At 42.6% G+C, this 23771-nt stretch overlaps 5 protein-coding genes across 6 annotated transcripts; 2 read left to right on the top strand and 3 right to left on the bottom strand.

The window, feature by feature from the left end:
* Positions 1-992: 992 nt before the first annotated feature.
* On the top strand, positions 993-4782 carry LOC127766229 (alpha N-terminal protein methyltransferase 1). The gene is made up of 8 exons (XM_052291312.1): positions 993-1294; positions 1415-1553; positions 1675-1733; positions 2034-2153; positions 2253-2354; positions 2908-2962; positions 3066-3163; positions 3246-4782. The coding sequence occupies exons 1-8, from the start codon at positions 1073-1075 to the stop codon at positions 3372-3374; spliced, it is 924 nt and encodes a 307-aa protein (XP_052147272.1). The 5' UTR covers positions 993-1072; the 3' UTR covers positions 3375-4782.
* Positions 4783-4890: 108 nt separating this feature from the next.
* LOC127766230 (dihydroceramide fatty acyl 2-hydroxylase FAH2-like) lies at positions 4891-7378 on the bottom strand. Of its 2 annotated transcripts, none has more exons than XM_052291313.1 (7): positions 7179-7378; positions 6431-6496; positions 6071-6163; positions 5803-5999; positions 5612-5717; positions 5337-5483; positions 4891-5237 (listed from the first exon to the last, which is right to left on the bottom strand). In XM_052291313.1, exons 2-7 carry the CDS (start codon positions 6479-6481, stop codon positions 5118-5120), a joined length of 714 nt encoding a protein of 237 aa, XP_052147273.1. In that variant the 5' UTR covers positions 6482-6496; positions 7179-7378; the 3' UTR covers positions 4891-5117. The 2 variants fall into 2 exon arrangements, with proteins under 2 accessions (XP_052147273.1, XP_052147274.1); XM_052291314.1 differs by having other exon boundaries at positions 6431-6491.
* Positions 7379-8567: 1189 nt separating this feature from the next.
* On the bottom strand, positions 8568-11552 carry LOC127766228 (tubulin beta-7 chain). Its single transcript, XM_052291311.1, has 3 exons — positions 11044-11552; positions 9670-9939; positions 8568-9571 (listed from the first exon to the last, which is right to left on the bottom strand). Exons 1-3 carry the CDS (start codon positions 11435-11437, stop codon positions 8898-8900), a joined length of 1338 nt encoding a protein of 445 aa, XP_052147271.1. The 5' UTR covers positions 11438-11552; the 3' UTR covers positions 8568-8897.
* A 610-nt stretch (positions 11553-12162) lies between these two features.
* Positions 12163-17567, bottom strand: LOC127766226 (inosine-5'-monophosphate dehydrogenase). Its single transcript, XM_052291309.1, has 4 exons — positions 16477-17567; positions 14776-14955; positions 13416-13673; positions 12163-12588 (listed from the first exon to the last, which is right to left on the bottom strand). The coding sequence occupies exons 1-4, from the start codon at positions 17470-17472 to the stop codon at positions 12517-12519; spliced, it is 1506 nt and encodes a 501-aa protein (XP_052147269.1). The 5' UTR covers positions 17473-17567; the 3' UTR covers positions 12163-12516.
* A 1928-nt stretch (positions 17568-19495) lies between these two features.
* LOC127766231 (actin-depolymerizing factor 2) lies at positions 19496-22617 on the top strand. The gene is made up of 3 exons (XM_052291315.1): positions 19496-19730; positions 21523-21788; positions 22163-22617. Exons 1-3 carry the CDS (start codon positions 19710-19712, stop codon positions 22311-22313), a joined length of 438 nt encoding a protein of 145 aa, XP_052147275.1. The 5' UTR covers positions 19496-19709; the 3' UTR covers positions 22314-22617.
* Positions 22618-23771: the final 1154 nt, after the last annotated feature.

Here is a 23771-nt window from a genome sequence, read left to right as displayed (position 1 = left end):
GAAAAAATAGCTAATATTGTTTTGCTCACAACAGATGCTTGATGTTTTAAGGTCACTCCAGATGAAATATCTGTTTTTTTTGTTATTATGTTTCAGGAATACTTCCTCTGGTTATAAATACTCTGTATTTGATATTTAGGATAAGAAAAATGGTATGTGTAAATTTACCTTAAAATTACTATTATATAAAATTGATTATTAAAGTTTATTAAACAAATCTTATCATAAAGACTCATATATCAAACTTATCAAAGGTGTTTCTAAAAAGCTCTGTTTGGCAGTGCTACGGATCTTATATCCACGGTAGATTTGATGTATGTAAAAAATATATAGTGATTTTAAGTTTTAAGTTTTATCTAAAATAGGAACAAACTAATTTATAGAAATGTTATCCATATAATCGTAAATTTAAATCCATAGATTTAAGGAATACTTAGGCTTTGTTTGGCAGAGCTCCAGATTTCAAATTCATGATAGGTTTGATGTTTATATGTTAAATTATAGTGATTTAAAATTTTAAATTTCATCTAAAGCAAGAAATTGATTTATTCAAATATTATACACGTAATCGTATATCCAAATCCATGGGTGTATTTGTGGACCTTGAAATACTCAGCTCCGTAAAATTTTGGAGCTCTGCTAAAGAGAGCTCTAAGAAATCTTGAATATTGAGTTGTGCAAAGAGGACCTTAGCTCTAAGAAATCTTGAATTTTGAATTTTGGAGCTCTGCTAAGGCCGTGTTTAGTTTCAAAGTTTTTCTTCAAACTTTCAACTTTTCTATCACATCAAAACTTTCCTACACACATAAATTTCTAACTTTTCCGTTACATCGTTTCAATTTCAACCAAATTTCTAATTTTGGTGTACACTAAACACAGCTTAAAGAGGACCTTAGTTCATGGCACCATTTGGTAGGGAGAAGGGCAGGAGATTAAATTTGCTAAAAGGCCCCTACAAAAACTACAAATAAGTACTACTCCTACTTTATTACAAGGCGTTCTCTCTTCCTTCCTTCTCAGCTTCTCCAAGCTCGCGCGCAAGCAAGCCGCCGCCGCAGCCGCCGCCGGAGAGATGGACTCCCGCGGCTTCGATTCCGAAGGCCGGGAATTCTCCAGCGCCACCGAGATGTGGGCGCACGAAATCGGCGCCGCGGCGGATGCCCCGGTCTCCGCCGCGGTAGCCGAACCCGCTCCGGCCCCCGCCGCCGGAAGCAACGGGGTCGCCGGCGAGGAGGAGGCAGGCGGCGGCGGGAAGCGGGAGGAGTGGTACTCCAAGGCAATCGCCTACTGGCAAGTAAAGAGCGCTCACTCACTCCCTCCTCCTCCTCCCTAAACCCTAAACCCCCCCAAATCCGAGCGCATTGTCTCCTCGCGGCGAATTCGGCTACAAGTTTTCTTGATTTGGGTGTGCTAGGGCGTGGAGGCGTCGACCGAGGGTGTCCTTGGAGGGTACGGATGCGTGAACGACGTGGACGTCAAGGGCAGCGACGCGTTCCTCCGTCCTCTCCTCGCCGAGCGATTCGGCGCCGCGAGGCGCCATCTCGTCGCCCTCGGTGAGTTCACTTCTGTGGAAGGATATTCTTTTTGGCTGTTCACGGTGCTAGAGCTATATACAATCGTCGCCGTGCTGATATGCAGCTTGATCCACTTGGTTGATGTCTGAATTTATGGCAGATTGTGGCTCGGGCATCGGGAGGGTTACAAAGAATTTTCTTCTTAGGCATTTCAACGAGGTATGCCTCTGTATGTTTCTCTCACAATCTTTGAGATGTAACTGTAATCATGGACGCTCACATGCTTATCGGTATCATGATATTGTTAGACCATATAGAGTTATCTTCAGTCCATGCAGCTGCTGTTGTAGTACCCACATGATGATATATTGGCAAGAATCAATGCATTTTGTTTTGCCAGTCAAGCATAACTCTAGTAGGAGTACTATTTTTTGTTCTTTTTTATCTGTAATATTTATTGTTGATGTTCTTTGTCTGTATCTTCCAATGGTTTGTTTTAAACTGGAAATGGGTGCTCAGGTTGATCTTGTTGAGCCAGTGTCCCATTTTCTAGAAGCGGCACGGGAAAATCTTACTGAATGTATGGAAGTAGGGGAAGATACACATAAGGCTGCTAATTTTTATTGTGTACCTCTTCAGGTTGGTTTCTCTACTTCTTTAGATCATTGTTAATTGAAGTTTGATACTTTGTGCTGTTTTCCACTCCATTTCTTATAATAGCATTCATTTGTTGCTTAGGATTTCACTCCTGATGAAGGAAGATATGATGTAATATGGATCCAGTGGTGCATAGGGCAACTTCCTGATGATGACTTTATTTCATTTTTTAACCGTGCAAAGGTGCTGCATTTAATTCATATATTATGTAAATTTTACTGTTACAATGATTTGTTTCTGTTTGTATTGAAGTATTCATCTGTGCTTGACAGTTAGATTTAAAATTTTTGTTGTGCGCAAAAAGATGTTAATATATGCTATAGCATTATACCATTATTTTTATAGAAGGAAACTGGTCTTTTTTTTCCCTTCGATACAGATAAACTTCTTCTTGTGCATGAATACAAAGTTGTTTGTTACTATATACTATCTGCAAATACCTGTCCAGTTGATCAATGATGCTACCACTTCTACCTTGATAATTATGTCTGTTGCACTGCTATATTTATTTTGAGGGAGTTTACTGCTAGTTGGATGCCGATACTTTGTTCTAAATCCATGCCAAGTAGTATTTCTGGTCTTCGAGTCTTTATTTTCAGCCTATTTCTAATTTTATCGAATGAAAAATATCAATATTCATGTTTCTGCACTTATTATTAGTAGTGATAAAATCCGAATTAAGATATTCCATCTCTACGCATTCTAATTAAGTTTGGATTGGTAATATTGCTTCCAGATTGGGCTCAAACCCAATGGATTTTTTGTACTGAAGGAGAATATTGCAAGAAACGGTGAGTCACTGTATCAAATGGTTTGTCTGATTACTGCATATACTTTTTGAGAGATTTAACATCGTACTTATTTGGGAATTAATATGAGGTACTGCACTTTCAGGATTTGTTTTGGACAAGGAGGATAACAGTATCACTAGATCTGATGCGTACTTCAAGGAGCTATTTAAAAAATGTGGTTTATATATCCATAGCATTAAGGTATGCATGTCATAAAATTGCAATTTTCAATTACAAACTTCATATTTTCCCTGTAAATCATCTAATCTTGCAATTATAACAGGACCAGAGCGACCTTCCAAAGGAATTATTTGCTGTTAAAATGTATGCATTGGTGACTGAAAAGCCGAAAATTCAAAAAAATGGGAAGAGAAGGCGCCCTAAAAATTCACCCCGTATGATCCGCTCTTAAAATCCCCCATATCAGATGGGTTATTACACTGTCTGGCAATGTATTGCTAAATGTCTGTCTCGAATTTTGCAGATTCATTTTTGTTTGGTGTACATTTCAATTTGAATAGGCACAGTTTTACTGTGGCTAAATTGATTTTTTTTCACTTGCTGCTGGATTATTGGATACTGTTGTAACATACTACTCCCTCCATTTCAACATTTCAAAATGTTTGATGTTGTTGATTTTTCGCATAACGTTTAACCATTCGTCTTATTCAAAACAAAAGGAGTGAAATATCATTTATCTTGTTGTGACTTGTTTTATCATCAAATAAAGTATAATCTTAATTTATATTTTTACATATTTGTACTAAATTTTTTAATAAGACGAAAGATCAAACGTTGTATGGAAGTCAATGGTGCCAAACATTTTGAAAAGGAGGTAGTGTGTTTATCATCTGAGGAAATATGTTTCATGAGGGGCATCTGAAGATCTGAACTGGAACTAGATGGTTCCCATGTGCTTCCAACGCCCCAACTGTCTGTAGATCTGGAATTATAATGAATGGAATTATTGTTCATCTCAACCGGGGATCTGGTGATAAGCAAAGACTCATTGATAGCTGAACTGGGTGTTAAATTTATGTCTGCATTTCACGTGCGATCTGCTGCGACTTCAAGAACTGCTTTCGTATTTGCCACGTTCTAACGTTTCATGAAAAAGAGCAAACGAGTAAATCAAGCAGAAAATTATCTCTTGGTGCTCGAGATTAAGTTAGGAAGAGGCTCTTGTATATACCTCTGTAAATTCTACAATCCTAACCCCCGTCTTTCTCTTATTCCTGTTTGTCTGTTTTCTCTCTTTTTTTTTTCTGTTTTCTCTTTCTTCTTCTTCCTCTATAAGCTTCCTTAAAATCTTGTAATCCTTCATTTCTATCAATGAAATGGCCATAAGGTAGAGCCTGCTCTACCTTCTTACGTAAAAAAAAAATGTCTGATATTTTTCATGAAACAAAAGTCAGAATTTGCATTTAGACTCTTGGCTCGCTTAATAAGAAAAAGGCATGTCCTCACAAAGAAAAAGGAAGAAAAGGCATATCCATGACAAAGGCATGTCCTCACAAAGAAAAAGGAAGAAAACTAGAAAAGGCATATCCATGACAGAAATTCAGGAACTAGTAATCTATTTTGTCATAGCTGTTTGACTTCTGAGTAGCTTTCTCGCCTGTATAAATCTGTAGGGCTATCCAGTATGCTTATTCCTCCAAAATAATACTTCATATTTCTTTATTACTTATATGATTACATAAACATCATTTTGCCTTTAGACCGAAATGTAGTTGCCAGACAACTCATGACAGGCGTATCAAAAAAAAAATCATGACAGGCATGACGGGGACCCAGAAAACGGCATCTCGCATCTGTGAGTATCTGATACTCTTTGATGATTGAGGGGAAAAAATCCTAAGAAAAGACAAACATTTTGTAATTGGACATGCCAATAGAATTGCTAAGCTTAACATGGCATATGGATCACATCAAGAACTGCCTATTATCTGAATTCAGAACATTGGATGTCAAGGCAATGAAATGTCTTCTTCACCCACATCAAGGCAGTCATCAGTAAACCACAGGAATTCGAACTGAATGGGCATGTGAACCTGTTGTCCCAGAAAGACAAAACAAGCAGTTGTGCCTAGCCTTAATATATTACATATCCTCTAAAATTTCTCATGCAAAACAATACATTTCTGTCAGTGGCTCAGTTGTTCTTTCCGGTGGTCTTCGACGGAGGCAATGTCCCGAAAACGTAATCCCAGAGTGATGAGGTGATGCCAAAGCCTTTGTTTTGGATTCTGAAGTGGTGGTTGAGGTGATACCGCTGCATAACGAGCAAACGTTGTAAGGAATACAAGCCTCATGGACTTTGGTTGGAACAGCTAGATAATCTATAGCTTTATAAGTGGCACTAAGTTGTCACCTTGAGATTTTTCGCTGGCTCTTTGGATGGTTGTCCATGGTGCAAGTAATAGTGAGTGCAGTCATACATCACATATCCCAACAGGCCACCACCAAATAGCGCAGGAGTGGTAGTTGGAGTTGCGAAGAACGCTACCAGCTTCCAGAACTGAAAAGGGAAGCCGTTAACCACTTCGATTTAAATGGACCATGTTTTGTGGATACAATTTTTGAATGGAAACATAAGTATACAGTCTCATCAGATTCTATGCTTGTACAATGGGTTAAGGGAAGTACCGGCACACACAAAATTGCTGTTGCAGTAGGGGGGAATACAAGCCTGAGTGAGTCCATAGGATGCTTATGGTGGCATCCATGAAGAAGGTAATGTGCTGTGTTTGCCCTGCAATATCACATTCAGAGCCACTCGCTGAGAAGAAGGAAAAAATAACAATAGAATAACCAGCTCAAGGTTGATAATTTCTTACCAATAGGTTTTGGTCTCAATGTGGAATAGGAAGCGGTGCAAAGTATACTCGATCAATGTCCAAATGAATATTCCAAATAGGGCCATTAGACCTACTTCCTGAATAGTATGACCCATCCGAATAGATTTCACAAGCAACCAGCAGACGACAGGCAGCCATATGGTTGGCACAGCAAACCACTTTGTGCGCGTCAAGAACTGGACACAAAAAGTTATGTTATGACAGCTCAGTTTACAAAATCCTAAATAATAATTGGAATGTATAATACCTCCAGGACATCATTTCCGAAAAAGCGTGGACCTTCCTTGCTCACGATAGGTTGATGAACCCATTCCTGATAACGTTCCTCAAGATGGCCAACCTTCATCAAATTCACACCACAAACAAATGTTACTCCAAATGCAAAGCAACTGAACTAGTTTTACTTAGAATCCAGAATTTTACAGCGCATTGCTAGAAAATCAGAATTTGACATTTGAGCAACTGACCTTATGGTCAGAAACTAAGAATTGTATGCAAGAAGCTAAAAAACAATAAGAAGGTGAGCATGGCAACGGTATGATTTTCAAGGACAAGTGACGCAAAAAAACTATTCGCAAAAGACCACTGATAGAGAGCAAATCAAAACCTGGAAAACGAGAGGCTTGTTCAGATCAACGGTGAACTCCTGGACAACCATCTTCCCCAATCTGAACTGCATCACAGAATCACACATCATTATATACACAAACTGAACAATCACAACTCAGAGACAAGGTCCAAAAGCAACACTAACTGTACCACAAATACATCCTACCAATGCTGACAGCCGCAGGATGCTATTAAACACATATCCTAATTACTGAAGAGGGTACCATAATCACCAACTTTTTGCACTGCCCCACGCTAACGTTTCTTTGACTGGACAATCACACACATGGGACTCCACTAACACAACAGCAACAGCAACCAAGCTTCATCTCCATCTCCTCGTTTACAGTGCACAACGATCGTTCACACGAATTTGGCAAGAACTAGTGCCATCACAAGAGATTGCCCTTTTCCTGTTCACACGAATCTGACTCGAACCACGCCGCCACGACAAATGCAGGCACGGAAAAATCTCGTTCTAGATCCAATCTTTTCCTTCCCCCCAAGAAGTACTCGATCTCCAAGTCGCCATCGGTTAATCCACGAGATCCCTAAAACCCCCACTAGAATTTCGCGCCAGCAACTAAACTAGACGACGACGACGACGACGACGAATGCCATACTTGCCAAGAACGAAGCAACAAAGCAATGCGGTGGCGACCATCAAGAACCGACACGAACGGGGCACAAACCCACATCCAAAACCATCAAGACTTCACCCGGGATCGAGTAGGTCACCGACGTACCTCGGAAGCAGCGGCAATGGCGGTCTCCCTCTCCCACCACCGGAGCCCCCTTCTCGGCTTCTCCTCCCCCTCTCGGAGGACGACGACGCGAGGAGCGGAGGAGGAATAGGGGGAAGGAACCGAGGGCTTATCTGTAAAATTCCCCCGCCTCGCCGGGCTGGAGAAGGACTAGTACGTAATTACCAGGGTTTTCCAGGGGTGCATCTACAACTGTAACCCGCTAACCCCTCCGGCTCTCTCAAATAGAGGAGGAGGCAGGGAGGGAGGGAGGTGGGTGGTGGGCCCGGGCCTGCCAGCTTGGCGATGGCTGTACTGTGTGCTGTGAATCAGTGTGCCGTGATGGGAGTAGTGAACAGTAATCCAGCAAATATTTGTACTGCGATTTTGTTATTGATTGGCATCTCACAAGAAAACAAAAATGATACAACTACTCATAGAGAAATGCATCTCTTCACATGAACATGCATAGTTGCACTTGCATTCAAATGGAGGCATGGTATGTGTGGTTCGAAAAGGTCATTTAATTCTACACAAGCTGGTTGTTAGCCAGTCTCTGAGAATCTGAAAAAAATGGGTTTCCCAGCTTCTAACTTCTATTTTTTTATTTTCTAGCTTCTACAACTACAGCTTCTTAAACTCTAAAACAAAAGTTGTACTGTTTGGGAAAGCTTCTAATTCTGGGAGAAGCTACAGCAAACTCCCCAAACAGGCCCTTATGTGTTGATCAAATGCTGATTATAAATCAAAAATAATTTATTAGTAAAAAATAATTTGTAAATAAAGAATTGTATATGATGTGTCCTTAACGATTTAATAATCAATATTAAAAAGAAACTATGTTCAAAATACCTTAAAATTAACTCCAAATTTATGTTTGAAACTCAAATTTTAGTGACGACTAATTCTTTTTGGAGCAAACAAGGAGACCCTAAATATCTTTCTTCTCTTATTTGGGACATTCTTGCGAGAGAGAAAAATTTTAACCCAAGTTAATTAAGAGAACGATGATGATGAGGCCATGAGCCCATGATTCTGTCTGAAGATCCGTTTTGCATGTGCATGTGCATTCGATTTGACCGGCCGCTGGATCCATGGACAGTTTGGATCTGATCTGAAACGGTAACTCGTTGTGTAACTTGTGCGCGCTTGCAAGTGCAGCACAAGTGGCGCACTGTTGGTGAAGAGGTCAGTGGTAAAGCCAAAGAGCTCACAAGTCACAAACTCGAAGTGTTCAGAGGCATGTTTAGAGATGCAGAAAATTCAGAGAATGACAGTTCCTCCGCTATGATCGAGCTCATGATGCAGCTACCATTCAGCGAGTGGTTAACAGCGTACTCCAGAGTGATCTTTAAAACGTTTCAGCTAAGCAAGGTGACACTACGATCGATATACAGAGAAACTGGATATAGTAACATACTACACAGAAACTTCACAGAGATGAGAAAACCACTACCAATACATGTCAGAACTTACAGGTGATTTAGCTCAAGGAGGGCACTCAAAACACTTTTCAAGCCTTCAGCTACTGACCACCAGAGACGTCTTACAAAACGGGACTGCAGCCTGCTACGCAGCACAGGTGACAAAACGAAGCACGGACGCAAACCTCACCCATACATCCATCACGCACGTCAGAGAAAGAAAAAAGAGCACAGCATCACAAAGACACAAAACTCTTCACTGGCAAAACAACCTGTGAAGGGCAAACGGGGCTCAATGCTATTCGGCCTCAGCTTCTTCTTCCTCTTCGTCTTCGTACTCTTCATCGGCTGTTGCGTCCTGGTACTGCTGGTACTCCGCGACGAGATCGTTCATGTTGCTCTCTGCCTCGGTGAACTCCATCTCGTCCATTCCCTCGCCTGTGTACCAGTGCAAGAAAGCCTTCCTCCTGAACATGGCAGTGAACTGCTCGCTGACCCGGCGGAACATCTCTTGGATGGAGGTGGAGTTCCCGACGAAGGTCGCCGCCATCTTCAGCCCCCTGGGCGGAATGTCACAGACACTGGATTTGACGTTGTTGGGAATCCACTCGACAAAGTATGAGGAGTTCTTGTTCTGAACATTGAGCATCTGCTCGTCCACCTCCTTGGTGCTCATCTTCCCACGGAACATGGCAGAAGCTGTGAGGTAGCGGCCATGGCGGGGATCAGCAGCACACATCATGTTCTTCGCATCCCACATTTGCTGTGTCAGCTCAGGAACGGTGAGAGCACGGTACTGCTGTGATCCGCGTGAAGTCAATGGCGCAAAGCCAACCATGAAGAAGTGGAGACGGGGGAAAGGGATGAGATTCACAGCAAGCTTGCGCAGATCAGAGTTGAGCTGACCAGGGAACCTCAAGCAGCATGTAACACCACTCATGGTTGCAGAGATAAGATGATTGAGGTCACCAACTGCATTGTTAGAACCAAGCAAGCTATGAGTGCCTACTTCTAGTTGAACAGTAATTTAGTGATATCATGGAGAAGTAAACAAGAGGAGACTAACTTACAGGTAGGGGTAGCAAGCTTTAGTGTGCGGAAGCATATGTCGTAGAGAGCTTCATTGTCAAGCACCATACATTCATCAGCATTCTCAACAAGTTGGTGAACAGAAAGGGTAGCATTGTAAGGCTCCACAACAGTATCCGAGACCTTTGGTGATGGGAAGACGGAAAATGTCAACATCATTCTATCCGGGTACTCCTCCCTAATCTTAGAAATAAGAAGGGTTCCCATGCCAGATCCAGTGCCTCCTCCCAATGAATGGCAAACTTGGAATCCTGCAAGTAAAGAATATAAGACCATGATGTTAGTCATCAATGCAAACAGACTTCAAACATGCATCAACAAAAGGCAGCCTTGGGTTCAACGAATGTAGCAACATTCAAAAGGCCAAGGGCAGCTAGAAGTTTAGGGTATCACTGTGTCTTCCACGAAACCAGAGTTTGGGAGCAATTGATCATGTTCCAATAGAGAAGGTATTATATGGATTAAGGCAAAGGCAATTTTTCACATCTTCTTCTACCAAGCTTTATTAGTCGATGAACTTGTCATGGCATTCAACTAAGGCATATTACTTGGGTCTATCGTGTTGAATATTATACCTGTACAGCTGTACCAAAAATAAATAATCATAAGGATGACCAAAGCAATAAAGTTTTGATTTCATTGTAAACCATGAAAGACAAGGTTACAATTTTGCTATGTTTTGAGTTTTTAAAGAATTAAATCCAGCTATGACACAGGTGGACACTACAGGTAAAGAGAAAAGTTCTGTGTAAACATCTAGAACAGCTACAGTAGGAGCTAGATAAGATATTGGTGTTGATGTTGATGCCCATTCCACCAACAAGGCAACAACAATTGATGTTGATCAAGCTACATAAGACAATAGGAGCTCATATACAAAACATAGATTGATGATTGATAGAGCGTCTTATGGAGCTTAAAATTCTCACAGGCACATCCCTACCAAGATATGAAAAATTGGTCACACAATGGCATTATAATCTACATGCAAATTGGGCCATTAGAATTTAGAACACAAGTAGCACAGATGACAGATTATCATGCTATACAACAAATAACACGAAGACATACTTATAGAGAAGATCAACAGCAATGGACAGTTCAATTCGATACATACACCACTACAATTAACAGGACTACGAATTGGGGAATGTCTAAATGCTAAAACCGCTTCTCCCTTAAATGCGAAACTGGCACCGATGTTAATCGCACTCCATGGTTTCAAAAAAAGACGTTAATCGCGCTTCCACCCGCTACAAGCTCAGATCCGTACTAGATCTAACTCGATGATGCAAAGCCTCTCTCGGATCTAGCTAAACCACGCGGAATGGGACATGCGAGATGAGATGAGATACCTTGTAAGCAGTCGCAGTTCTCGGCCTCCTTGCGGACGACGTCGAGGACGGAGTCGATGAGCTCGGCGCCCTCGGTGTAGTGCCCCTTGGCCCAGTTGTTGCCGGCGCCGGACTGCCCGAAGACGAAGTTGTCGGGGCGGAAGATCTGGCCGAAGGGGCCGGAGCGCACGGAGTCCATGGTCCCGGGCTCGAGGTCCATGAGCACGGCGCGGGGCACGTACCTCCCGCCGCTCGCCTCGTTGTAGTAGACGTTGATCCGCTCCAGCTGCAGGTCGGAGTCCCCCGCGTACCGCCCCGTCGCGTCCACGCCATGCTCGTCGCAGATCACCTCCCAGAACTTGGCCCCGATCTGGTTCCCGCACTGCCCGCCCTGGATGTGGAGGATCTCCCTCATGGCTTCCCCCTCCTTCGCCGCCCGGGATCGCGCCGCCGCTCGCCGGAAACCGGAGCCGGAGCCGGAGACGACGAGGAGAGTAGCGAAGCGGAGGAGACGGGGTTGCTTGCTTGGGTGAGAATTCGAAATGGTTTTTTTCGCTGTCTTTATACCGCCGGACGCCTCCGTGGGTGGAGAGGCGCGTGACTTCGGTGGGACCCAGCATCCAGTTGACGTGGGGCCCACGGGCAGGCGACACCAGCTGTGCCGTGGCTGTGTTATTGATCTCGACCGTGCGTTTCGCCATCGGACGGTCGGGGACCTGAAGTTTCTGGAAGCGGATCAGAGGTATCGCTCCCCCCGGTTCCAGCCTGGCGCAACCGAAGAAGAATATGGGGGCCCACCTGCAGCGGCAGATGGAAGTGGGTCCCGCTTGCCAGGATGGCATAAGCCAGAGAGGATGGATGTGGTGGGGTCGTACTACACACCCTGTGAGATAGGGTGTGTAGCTGAAGGAAGGATGATTAGATATCGAATTGTGACGGCAATTTAAGAGGATCATGGATGATAGCGATGCTTGACTGGTAATCCAAGCAACGCATGGATCATGGATGTCAAAGGATGTAGTAATAGCTGTTGCTAAGAAAGATGAAAGGGACCAATCAACAGCAGCAACCACACGGATACGGGTCTATCAGGAAACAAAAGCAAGCAACGATAACATCTGGGGCCGAATTGGCCGAAAGTACAAACCAAACTTATTTATTCTTATTCATGAAAAGAAAACATAAGCCGAATTCGCTACAACAGGATGAGTTTGCGGTTGGAAGTTTGCACAAAAAGGCAAAGTACATCAGCATCAACCGGTTGAGGCAAATCATGGGATAGCTTCCCCTCTAGCAAAACTGAAGTTAAAGCACAATCGATCATGTCGTTGCGATGGTAAACGGATGGTGATGCTACCGACCGATGAAACAGCATGCCAGGTTCATCAAGCAGACGAGCTGTTCTTGAAAATCATTGATCAGGTAAAGATAGGGAACAGTTGTTTCCTTAGGATGCAATAGCCGCTTTGTCCTGATGCTTGATTAAATCTGGAACTAGAATGCCTTCTTCTCGTACGACACTAGCCCATGTATCCCCCCTTCAACTTGCGCGGCGCCAGTCCTCACCTGAAAAGGAAGATGGTAAAAGTTCTATCAGTTCTCTGTTCTTTTTTGGGGGGGAGGGGAGGGGGGTTAAACAAAATCAGTATAGCATTTCAAGAGAAACACACATGGTAACAATGCTATGAACATAGATAATTTGGGGAATTTTAAATCAGTTCATGTACTTTATGGACTATACATCATCCACGAGCAAGGCGTCTTGTGCATTTTCAGTTTTATTCGACCACAATGTTCAGTTAGCTACTAGTATGTCGTTTTGGTTTTTACTAAAAAGGAGACTTCATTTGGTGGTATGAACAAACGACCGATTATACTTGGCAGGGACAGTTTGGTCGCGAGATGAGGTAAATCGTCCCTTGATCTTGAAAACAAAGGTCAAGCATAACAACAATAGAACATTCCTCGAGCATTGCAATCTGAATTTCACTTGGGGGTGAAAATCATATGCCTTGAAGCCTTATCACAACATTAAAATTTATCGATCTCTAATCCCTTGGAATTTTTACTATGTTTTAGCTGGCAGAGAATAAGCTCAAAAGCAGCCAGTACTGCACGGGAAATAAGATTCATACTCTATAAAATAGGGAGTGGAACAGCTTATTCACCATATCTTAGCTGTTTACTTCTGATACTAAACCTTTTTTTTTCAATTTAGAGGCAGAAAGGCAGCGTTTATACTGTAGCCTGCAGGCATGTGTAGTCCTAGAAACAGGGAATGTGTTCATTATCTTCTAAAAATTGTACTGTTAAAAAGCATTTTATCCAATCTAACATTCTTAACATTATTATTCCATTTCATAATTTAAAAATGTTGTCCAGCATGGAGATACCTCTAATCTGATAGTCTCCGATCGCAGCAGCTCATGAGCTGACTGCAAAGATGACGCACCAAGATCTTGGAACCCTTGCTTAACAGCTTGCATTGTATAAGGAATGAACCTCAGCACAGAACCTTTATCAGCAACTGCTCCAACAACTCCCTGGGCGACTTTAAGCTTGAGGGTATCGCCTAGGTACCTGGCGTCACTCCCCTTTGTCATTGCTTCGAGAGAGCCCATGCCTCGGTATTTTTTAACACGGTGGCCATCCTAAAAGCATTCCAAGAACCACAATTTCAGACAGGAGGGAGTGAAACAACAGGTACGTGTGATAAGAGTAACATAAATATATTCGACCAACCAACACAATAAGCAATTAAAAACCCACTTCTACGACACAGTGCTAGAAATGACACAGGAAAATGCTGAAGACATCTTAATTATAATAATTCAAAATATTTTAAGGATTAATGTTGCCCATTAAATTACATGATCCTATCAACTACATGCATCACATTGGCAATCTAAGATAGGACAATAATAGCTACTAATATATTGGCAGCTTATCACCCCATTTTTACTAGTATATTGTAGTAATAATCCTAAAGCAGGTCAAATTTACTGAAACATCTGCAAATGGAAAATGCTAAGGTGTGGTTTCACCCAAATCATCATTGAAGAATAAGAGTGGTTATCCAAAACAATGGTTTCTAATTACCAGATATGACCTTAAAACAACTAGCTAGAACAATCTAGCCATGCCACTGGTTGCACTTGCAGAAATAATTAAGAACTAACATGAATACTTCAGGCACACAGATTGTGATCACCAAGAGTGATGTGAAAGACCAATAGAACACACATATATCTAGTATTTACACTTAACAGAATATGTGCTGGCAATTGGTTCAGACAGAGCAATCTCATACAAAGCACAGGAGGCAAATTGTCTCAGTATCTCTCGCTACTAGGTTTGTTGTGTTTTAAAAAACTGTGATTTTCAGCAGCCATGTTACTAATATTGTCATCCATGAAGCAAATATTCAGAAGCAACATATCTAAACACACAATCATCTTATATAGGAACTTTTATGACGGCCTGATTAGCACTTTTATGGCATCAATTAGACCAAAATATTGCCTAAACATTGATAGCATGTTTTCATTGCAGTGGTCACATGGGATGTACATTTGCATGTGCATGGCATGTGGGTCGTCCTTCAAAGTATCAATTCAATACGTACGGTTGTACAGACTCAGACAGACATTGCTAAAGAATTACAAAATAGTTTATGCATGGTAAAAGCATATCAGAAATAAAATCACATGCTGAACCTAAAAATTCCTGCAGAAGCTTTAAAAAATTGAATACCTTGTACTCGTAAGTACCAGGAGCTTCATGGCTGCCAGCCAAGAAGCTACCCATCATAACAGTGGATGCCCCCAGAGACAAAGCCTTCACAATATGTCCAGAGTTTGAAATTCCACCATCCGCAATGACTGGCACATTGTGATCTTTGGCATAAGATGCAACCTTATACACTGCTGTAGCCTGTCGCACAGAAATGCAAGAAACAAGTATCAAACACATGCAGCACACAGCAGTGCCAAAATTCTTTGGTATTTATACAATATATACCATATATATACCATATTTGTTGTATCCCTATAACATTTGTATCCGCCACATGTCCCATGATCCACTTATTATACAAACCTCATTTCAAGTTTAGGTCTAAAAACAGCAGAAAAGGAATGAGCTGGACAAGGTCTCAATACATCACAGAACAAAATCTCGTAAACAACATAATGCCCAGGTTCCACGGGTATGAATGGGAGGTTGTAGCAACTAACACAAAGTTCACACTTAAAATGTAACGTCTGGACAACCCAGCCTAATTAAACAAGAAGAACCTAACATCTACTCATTCTCACTTTGTGCCATCTAAAAATATGAAACAGGATATCCATATCCTCCTGAGTGTTGGTGGAAATGGAAGACGCTATAGATCATCCAACTAGTTTAGAACTTTAGATGCTTGTGATAACAATGCAGAGACGAAGCATCCAACTAGTTTAGATGCTTGGATAGATGCTTGGGATAACAAGGCAGAGAGGAAGGATTATAAATTAGAGCAAGGCATCAGAATCTAGTTTAGATGCTTGGGATAGCAAGGCAGAGATGAAGGATTAGAAATTTTAGTAAGGCATCAGATTCTGGGCCTATTTGGATGGCTGCCAAGTATTGTCGCACATCAGTTAGGTGGATTTGACCAAATATGGCTGGTGCTTTTGGTTTGTTACTATCACTACGGTGTGCCACACTTTCTAACCCTTTAGCCCCACTTGTCATCAACTCTCTCCATAGCCAAAATAGGCCACAAGTGTGGTGACCAATTTTGAGACACAAAATCTGCAGTTTGTCACACTTTCGGCACGGGATTGTGGAAAAGTGGGGATACAAGTAACCAAACAATGTTTCTGTCTCGTTACCAGACCTCTAAATAAAACAAAGAGTAAATTGCGTTTAGGGCCACCTTTTATTACCAAAGTTTCACTTTGGACCACCCTTTAACACATTTTTTCATTTTGGGCTAGGTTACTTTACCTTTCTTTCACTTTGGACCACCCCCATAAACTTTTTTAGGAATACATAAAAGACTGTTCCAACTTTAAACACATCAGCAACCCGTAACCCGGTAATCTTTTCCAACTTACGTAGGTAATTCTTTACAACATTTATAGAGTAAATACAGCTAAAGAAAATGACTTGGGGTGGTCCAAAGTGCACCAAAGGTAATCTTACCTGGTCCAAAGTGAAAATATGAGCTAGAGGATAGTCCAAAGTGAAACTTTGGTAATAAAAGGTGGACCAAAGTGCAATTAACTCTAAAACAAAGCATCAGATGGTTCTCAGAACAAGAGGCAGCACGGGCATGCTGGTCATCCTATAAATGGCAGAGGATCCACAAACTAGATAACTAATAAATTCTCCAGAAGGTTGAATGTATTGTGTAATTGAATTTAACAACTCAGGAAGAAAAAGTTTATGGGAACTTTATCGAGCATTTACCTGTCCTCGGCCCACGGCACAAACCTCCTGGGTAGTGCAAATTGAGCCAGAGCCCATCCCAACACGCAATCCATCCACCCCAGAAGCAACTAAATTCTGTGCCTGCGCAATCGTCACCACATTACCTCCAATCAAGTCCACTTCCGGGTACATCTTCTTTGCATACTTGATCATATCAATCTGGTAGATAGAGTTCCCCTGCGAGCTATCTACAACAATCGCATTTGCCCCTGCCTTAACTAGCTGCTCCAGCCTTCGCTTGTCATCCTCACGGGTCCCAATGGAAGCCGCAACAACAAACTTCCCGTCTGCTCCAAGAGACGGCTTGCCTAGCTTCGGATAGCTCCGGATGCGCTCCACATCATTGACAGTGATGAGGTCGATTACCTCGCCATCATCGGATACAAGAGGGGCATAATCCAAACCCTCGTCCGCTAGAAAGGCGGCCGCCTGCTCGAAATCAAAAGAGGCGGACACCGAGCGCGGGGCGGGGCGCATGTACTCGGAGACAGGGAGGGGAGCCTGACGAGAGGAGGTCTCGGCTGCAACAGCGACGCCGACGAGCTTGGAGAGCGAATCGCCGCGCTCCGTGACCAGGCCGTAGTCGTGGCCAGCGAAGTCGGAGAGGGATGGGGTGGAGGCGGGGGAGAAGAAGGGGACGGAGGAGATGAACGGGAGGCGGCGGGACTTGGCGGCGCGGACGATGGAGGCCTGGAGGTGGGGCTCGGTGTTGCAGTGGACGACGGCGGCGGCGCCGAGGGATGCCATGGCGGCGGCCATGGCGGCCTCGGAGACGGTGTCCATGGGGGAGGCCACGCAGGGGATGGAGAGGGGGATGCGGCGGGAGAGGCGGGTGGAGAGGTCCACGGCGTCGGCCGGGAACCCGATGTAGCCCGGGAGGAAGATGACGTCGTCGTAGGTGTAGGAGACGCCCTGCGAGAAGAGGCGCGGCGCCGGGAAGCCGTCGTCGGCGAGATCGGCGCTGCTCGCCGCCATGGGTGAGGTTGGAGGTTTTAGGGTTTTAGCGGCGGCGGCGGCGGCAGCGGCGGGGGGGCGGCGCGGGGGAGGGTGAGGATGATGAGAATGGGATGGGAAACGTGAACGGCTCAGGGTTTATGGCTAACATTTGGCGGGTAGCGCTCGGTGGATGACGTACGGGCCCATAGTAATGTTAGGCCGTCTGAATTTTTCGACCGACGAATGGGTCCCACGTACCCTTTTGGAGAGGCATTCGGCTCGCCATCGGGCCCCCCTGCGAGTCTTGCATCATCGGAGATATTTTCATGGTAAAAACGGTTTACACGCTTTTGATTTTTTTTTTTTTTGAGAACTTGGCTTTTGAATTGTCTATCGCTAAAGGAATGGAGTTGTTTTGTTGCTAATACTCCTACCTTATAATTGAACTTAAAATTGGTCCAGAAGCCATAACACATACTCCGAAAGTATATCATGACTTGTATAGAAGAAAAATATAAATATTAAATATTATTTCTAAGATTCTCTTAACATGTATGTAGAACAGTAAGAACAATAATAAGTGAATAATAAGTGAGTAATGATCAAATGTTGGATTCAGTCAAGGGAAGTGTTACGATTTTTTGGATGGTTTCATCCATATCATTAGATGGGATTGACCCAGTGAATAGGCACCTCACCCTTCTACTACTCTACCGCAAGGAACCACAGCGGTTTAGGGTGTGTTTGAGTGTAAAATTTTTAAAATATACAAACGCACATTTAAAATATTTAACGTAGACTAGTAACAAAATAAATTATAGATTCCACATGTAAACTACGAGATAAATTTATTAAACCTAATTAACTCAGGGGCGTATTCACAGTGGGGGTCTTGAGACCCCAGTACCGCCCCGGGACAGAGACCCCCTAAGCCCCCACTATTTTTTTTCCATATATTCATAGGATGTGTGGACTGAAGGTTCGATTTATGTTGATGTAGTTTATTCAGCCCCCACTACTATTTTTTTGAGATCCACCCCTGAATTAATCCGTCACTAGCAAATGTTTACTGTAACATCACATTGTCAAATTATGGCGTAATTAGGTTCAAAAGATTCGTCTCACATTTTATATGTAAACTGTGCAATTGATTTTTTTCCCCATATTTAATGTCCCATGCATATATCTAAATATTTGATGTGATGTTTTTTGCCAAAATTTTTGAGATCTAAACAAAGCCTTAGTCGCACATCCTCGGTCTCTCGACACTCCTCACACCCAACCATCACGTCCTCGGATTGAAACCATTTCCCTATGTATAAATTAAACATTTGATCAATGAGAATTACTCATCTCTCTCCCTCTCGTTTCATTCTCAACAATTTTGTTGGTAATACTTCATTAAATCACACGGGACATACTGCAATCGTTTTTATCAACCACAAAACATAATTTAACTAAAAAGACAGTCCAGAAACCAAAACACATACTCCAGGGGTATATTATAGAAGAGAAATATAAATATTAAACGTGAATAAATATATGTTGGATTTCTATACATTTAAAATTTTGAAAATATTTTTTAAGCCATAAGTCAGGAGTTCAATTATATGGACGCGTGTAAAAACCATCAATCCTTTGAACAAGTAATGAAACAATTAACTTATATATCAACAGGCGTGTAAAACTGTACATTGAAGAAGTTGTCCCTACATTTCTCCTTTCCCCATTTTTCCATTCGAATTCCTCCTCATTTTATTCTTCCCCAAAAAGTCACCCTTTCAAACACTTCCCAACTCATCACGCCACTGGCAAAGGGCCCACAGACTCAGTCAGAGCCAGCCAACCCGACCCCATCCCAGCCGTTGGATTATCCCTTCCCCGCCGTCCAAACCCCACGTCTCCTCAATCCCCCCACCTCCTCACCCAACCCAGCCACTGACACCCTGCCCCCACATTACATTAACCCCACCTGTCAGTGACACAAACATCCCACACGCGACGTGCAACTCCCCGCCTCCACAACTATATATGAACGCGCCCCTTCCTCGCGAATTTTTCCTCTCCACACCAAAAGACGCCGCCCAACTCGCGAAGGCGGAAAAGGAAAAAAAGAGAGAAAAAAAAAGGAAGAAAAAAAATAAATAAAACTCGCGCACAGCAACCGAATCATCTGCCTCCTCCTCAAGTAGTCTAGTCCTCCTCTCTTCTCCGGAATCTGCGTGCGATCGAAGCAGAGGCGCGGCGCTCCTCCTCCTCCTCCGGCTCCGATCCCCATGGCGTTCATGCGTTCCCACGTGAGTTGATCTCCTCCTCTTCCTCCTCCCTATTCTGCTCTGGTTCGTTGGCGGCGGTTGCCGTTTTGGTTGTGGTGCCTGCGGGCGGCGGCGGCGGGGGTGGTTTAGATCTGCGTGGTCTGGATCGAGGGCCCCCTCGTGATCCTTCTCACGGTGTGTTGTTCGGATCCGGTCGAATGGGTTTCATCTAACGGCTAAACGTGAGATCCACTGGCGTGGGAGGAGTTTCTTTGTGTGCCGCGATGGATTTATGGAGATCGTTTTGGTTTCGTGTGGTTGATGACGTGATTTGTGGACGGTTCTGGCTAGCAGGTAGATGAGAGGTTTTTAGGGGTGATTATGTGAAATTGTTTATGGCTAGTTTGGGATTAGATAAAGTTGGTTACTGTATTTGAAGTTTAGTGTTTTAGATTCCTCGTGGTCAGATTGCATGCCTAACGGTTTCTCTGTTTTGACTGCAATTATATGATTTCTCTCATTATCTTAGTGTATATATTTGTGAGATGGTGCAGTAGGGAGCGATGGTATGTAATGCATTAGAAACTGGTCGGGGAATAGGCAAGACAGAAATGAAAGGGACTGATTGGGAATAGGCGAGACTTAGAAATGAAAGAAAACACGTTGTGGAAAGTATCCACGAGATAATAGTTTGGTTTTGTGGGCGGGGAATGAGGCATTGTTCTTCAGCAGCCACTTGACTTGGATTTATTTATGTCGGCGTTGGATCGCCAGGTACATTAGGCATTATACGAAAGTATTTTTGAGTCAACTGAAACAATCTATGACTTCTAATAATGAATTATGCTGTCGTTTCTGTTAAAAGTTTGCGTCCTTGTTGAGTGACTGCCTATCAGGGTAGAACAATATTTTTCCACATCAGAGATATTTGGAAGATGCCTCTTCAATTATAGGATTTTTGTGGAGTTCTGAAAAGTAGTGAGACTTATTTCTGCGGTCACCCACCCTGTATAGCCTGTACAGCATAATTGACCGCTTATGTTGCTTAAGCCCTACAAGGTTGGGTACCCATTCATTTGTATGTATCTTTGTAAGTCCTAGTTTTAGAACACCAATATTTTCAGTCTGCCAGGTTAAAAGGCCAAAAATGGTCAAGTTAACCTGACACAACTACACAGCTGTGTTTTTTTAGGTTCGGTGTGGCTGAGTTAATTAAAGAATAACCTGTATAATTAAGTTTTTATGATGCCCAAATATCAAATTTCCAGCCATGTAATTTACATATGATTCTTAAATTTTAATATCTTAGTTTTATCCTAATAGATGCATATTCAACACATTTTGTCAACCCTGGGTCCTGGGCCTCTGTGCTATTTGATTTAAATATTTGTGCATTTTTTCTGTGTGAGCATGTTCTTTTACTGCCTATGAGCTGTGGCCAAGCATAAAAAAATATACCCAAGCCAAGTTATGTTACTGTTAACAATTTTACAACAAGTCGATTACTGATATTGTAGTTTGTTATACCAAATATGAGTGTTACATATTTTGCCATTGGCACATGTGGATGTTCAGGGCTCAATGATGCGCAGAATGCGTTAGCAATCTCATGGTTTCTTACAAGTTTACAATGTGTTTCTGAAAGTTTAGCACCACTCTGTCACACTAAATAAGATTTATCTTGAATGGTCTTTGCTTCTATGTAGGTTTACTTCACTTTTTTTTTACTTGAATACTGAATTGACATGTGATGTTGAATTTTGAACAGTTTCTCTTATTATTAGGTCTTGTTTTTATTGATCATGTTCTCAAGTGTCTGTAATTATGTTTGCAGTCCAATGCATCCTCCGGTATGGGGGTTGCTCCTGACATCAGGGACACATTCCTTGAGCTTCAGATGAAGAAAGCATTTCGCTATGTTATCTTCAAAATCGAGGAAAAGCAAAAGCAAGTTGTTGTGGAGAAGACCGGGGCAACAACTGAGAGTTATGATGATTTCCTGGCATCTCTCCCAAAAAATGACTGCAGATATGCCCTCTATGATTTTGACTTTGTTACTGGGGAGAATGTGCAAAAGAGCAAGATTTTCTTCATCGCCTGGTGAGCTTCCTAATCACAAATCCACTTTGTTATGCTATACATATAGCAGCTACATTAGCTGGAGTGGTTCTCTACCATAATCCTGTTTAGTCTTAAGTAAAATTAGTTGGGGGCACTTTAGGAGGGACACAAGTAATCATCAGTGTTTTATATCATTGGCTCCTTACTGTGTTAATAAAGGCATTTATGAACACTGATTAGATCTTTGCTATAAGAATCTGGAAGTGATGACAGTCTTAACCTTCTTTGGTTTGTACTTGCTGTTGGTAATCCAATATAGTATTTAGGAGCTTAGTATCTGATCTGAAAGGCGCTTATAACTTTTACATGCCTGATATACAGATCTTTGCTTACTTTCTGATATATTGCATCAGGTCTCCATCAACATCCCGGATCCGTGCTAAGATGCTGTACTCCACCTCCAAGGATCGCATCAAGCAAGAACTTGATGGATTCCACTACGAGATCCAGGCAACCGACCCAACTGAGGTAGACCTTGAGGTCCTCCGGGAGCGGGCTCATTAAGGCCCTGGCCCTGATGATCGATCACCTGCGAATCTCAAGTCAAGACGCAAATTCATCCTATCAGTGATGCTCCCTTGCGATACTATTGTTAATAAGAAAGATATCCATGTTTCCTGTAAAACGTATCCCCACCACCATCATCATCATCATCGTTTAGCCTTGCCTGCATGATTCTAGCTGCAGATGGAGTGTTGTCGGAGATTTACCCGTATGAGGTCTCAGAGCCTGTAAAACGTATGAAACACCCTCTCCCAAACTCTTATATTGTGGTATTAATATGGATTACTGGGTGTGGATTGTCCTACATGTTTTTTGTCGCTTTGCCTCTCGTTGTCTCGTGTCATTCTGGAACATTATGCTAGCTGGAATCACCTTATGGCCACCAACCTGCATGATACTGTAATTCTACTGAATTAGTCGGTACTCTTAAGAAACATTCGTTCTCGGCTTTTTGAGTGTTTTTGACCCGTCATTTTCCCTTGTGTCGTGCGGCGGCGGCCACTTGGTTCCGTGTAAAACGCCATCGCTACGATCTGGTCTACCTACTTGGACCTGGTTACCAACCAGCCAATTGTTTCTCTTGCAACGCACCTGGATCTCTCGCGTGTCGTACAGAGGCGTTTGGCTGTGCACAAGGCCACAGGGGGACAATTTTATCGAACCTGTTCAATTCGATAAGATGCACTCTCTTTTGCTTAAAAAAACAAGACAAAGCAGTAGTAATTCTGATGAAGAAAATGTCTGACAAAACTTTGTACACCGCAGGCTATTCTGTCCTACTCCCTCCATCCCAAAATATTTGACGCCGTTGACTTTTTAAAAAATGTTTGACCGTGTGTCTTATTCAAAAAATTTAAGTAATTATTAATTCTTTCCTATCATTTGATTTATTGTTAAATATACTTTTATGTATATATATAATTTTACACATTTCACAAAAGTTTTTGAATAATACGAACGGTCAAACATATTTAAAAAAGTCAACGGCGACAAACATTTAGGGAATGAGGGAGTACTAACTTGGTTCTACAGTACAAGGGTTTTGCCCTCCTTACATGAGTGAAATCTCTTATAGTTTAGGATATAAGTGATATGCAATAATCATCCGAAACCGAAATCATAGCTCGTAACACGTGACAAAATAATGCCCAAGAAAAACTTTGCACATGGCAGGTTATCATCAGATTAGATGACTAGGGATCATCCCTGTACAAGCTACACAAAACTCCTCCAACATTTAGTAGTAGCTATCAATCACAGTGCTAAACCGCTGATACCAAAAGATCAGGACGATCGAGAACACGCAGAAGGCAGCCGGCAATTCCTTGATAACCATCTCTCACCCTCCCCAGTTCTCCATCAACATCTTGAAAGGAGGCACGCCATTTTCACCTTCAACATGCTGCTTCTGATGAGCTCAACGATTGCCTGGAATTGCTTGATGCTGCAAGGGATCCT

This window comes from Oryza glaberrima, chromosome 3, assembly GCF_000147395.1.
Source record: "Oryza glaberrima chromosome 3, OglaRS2, whole genome shotgun sequence".
NCBI classification, from domain to species: Eukaryota; Viridiplantae; Streptophyta; class Magnoliopsida; order Poales; family Poaceae; genus Oryza; species Oryza glaberrima.
Note: the sequence above shows the minus strand (reverse complement) of the source record. Positions and strands in the feature narration are given on the sequence as shown.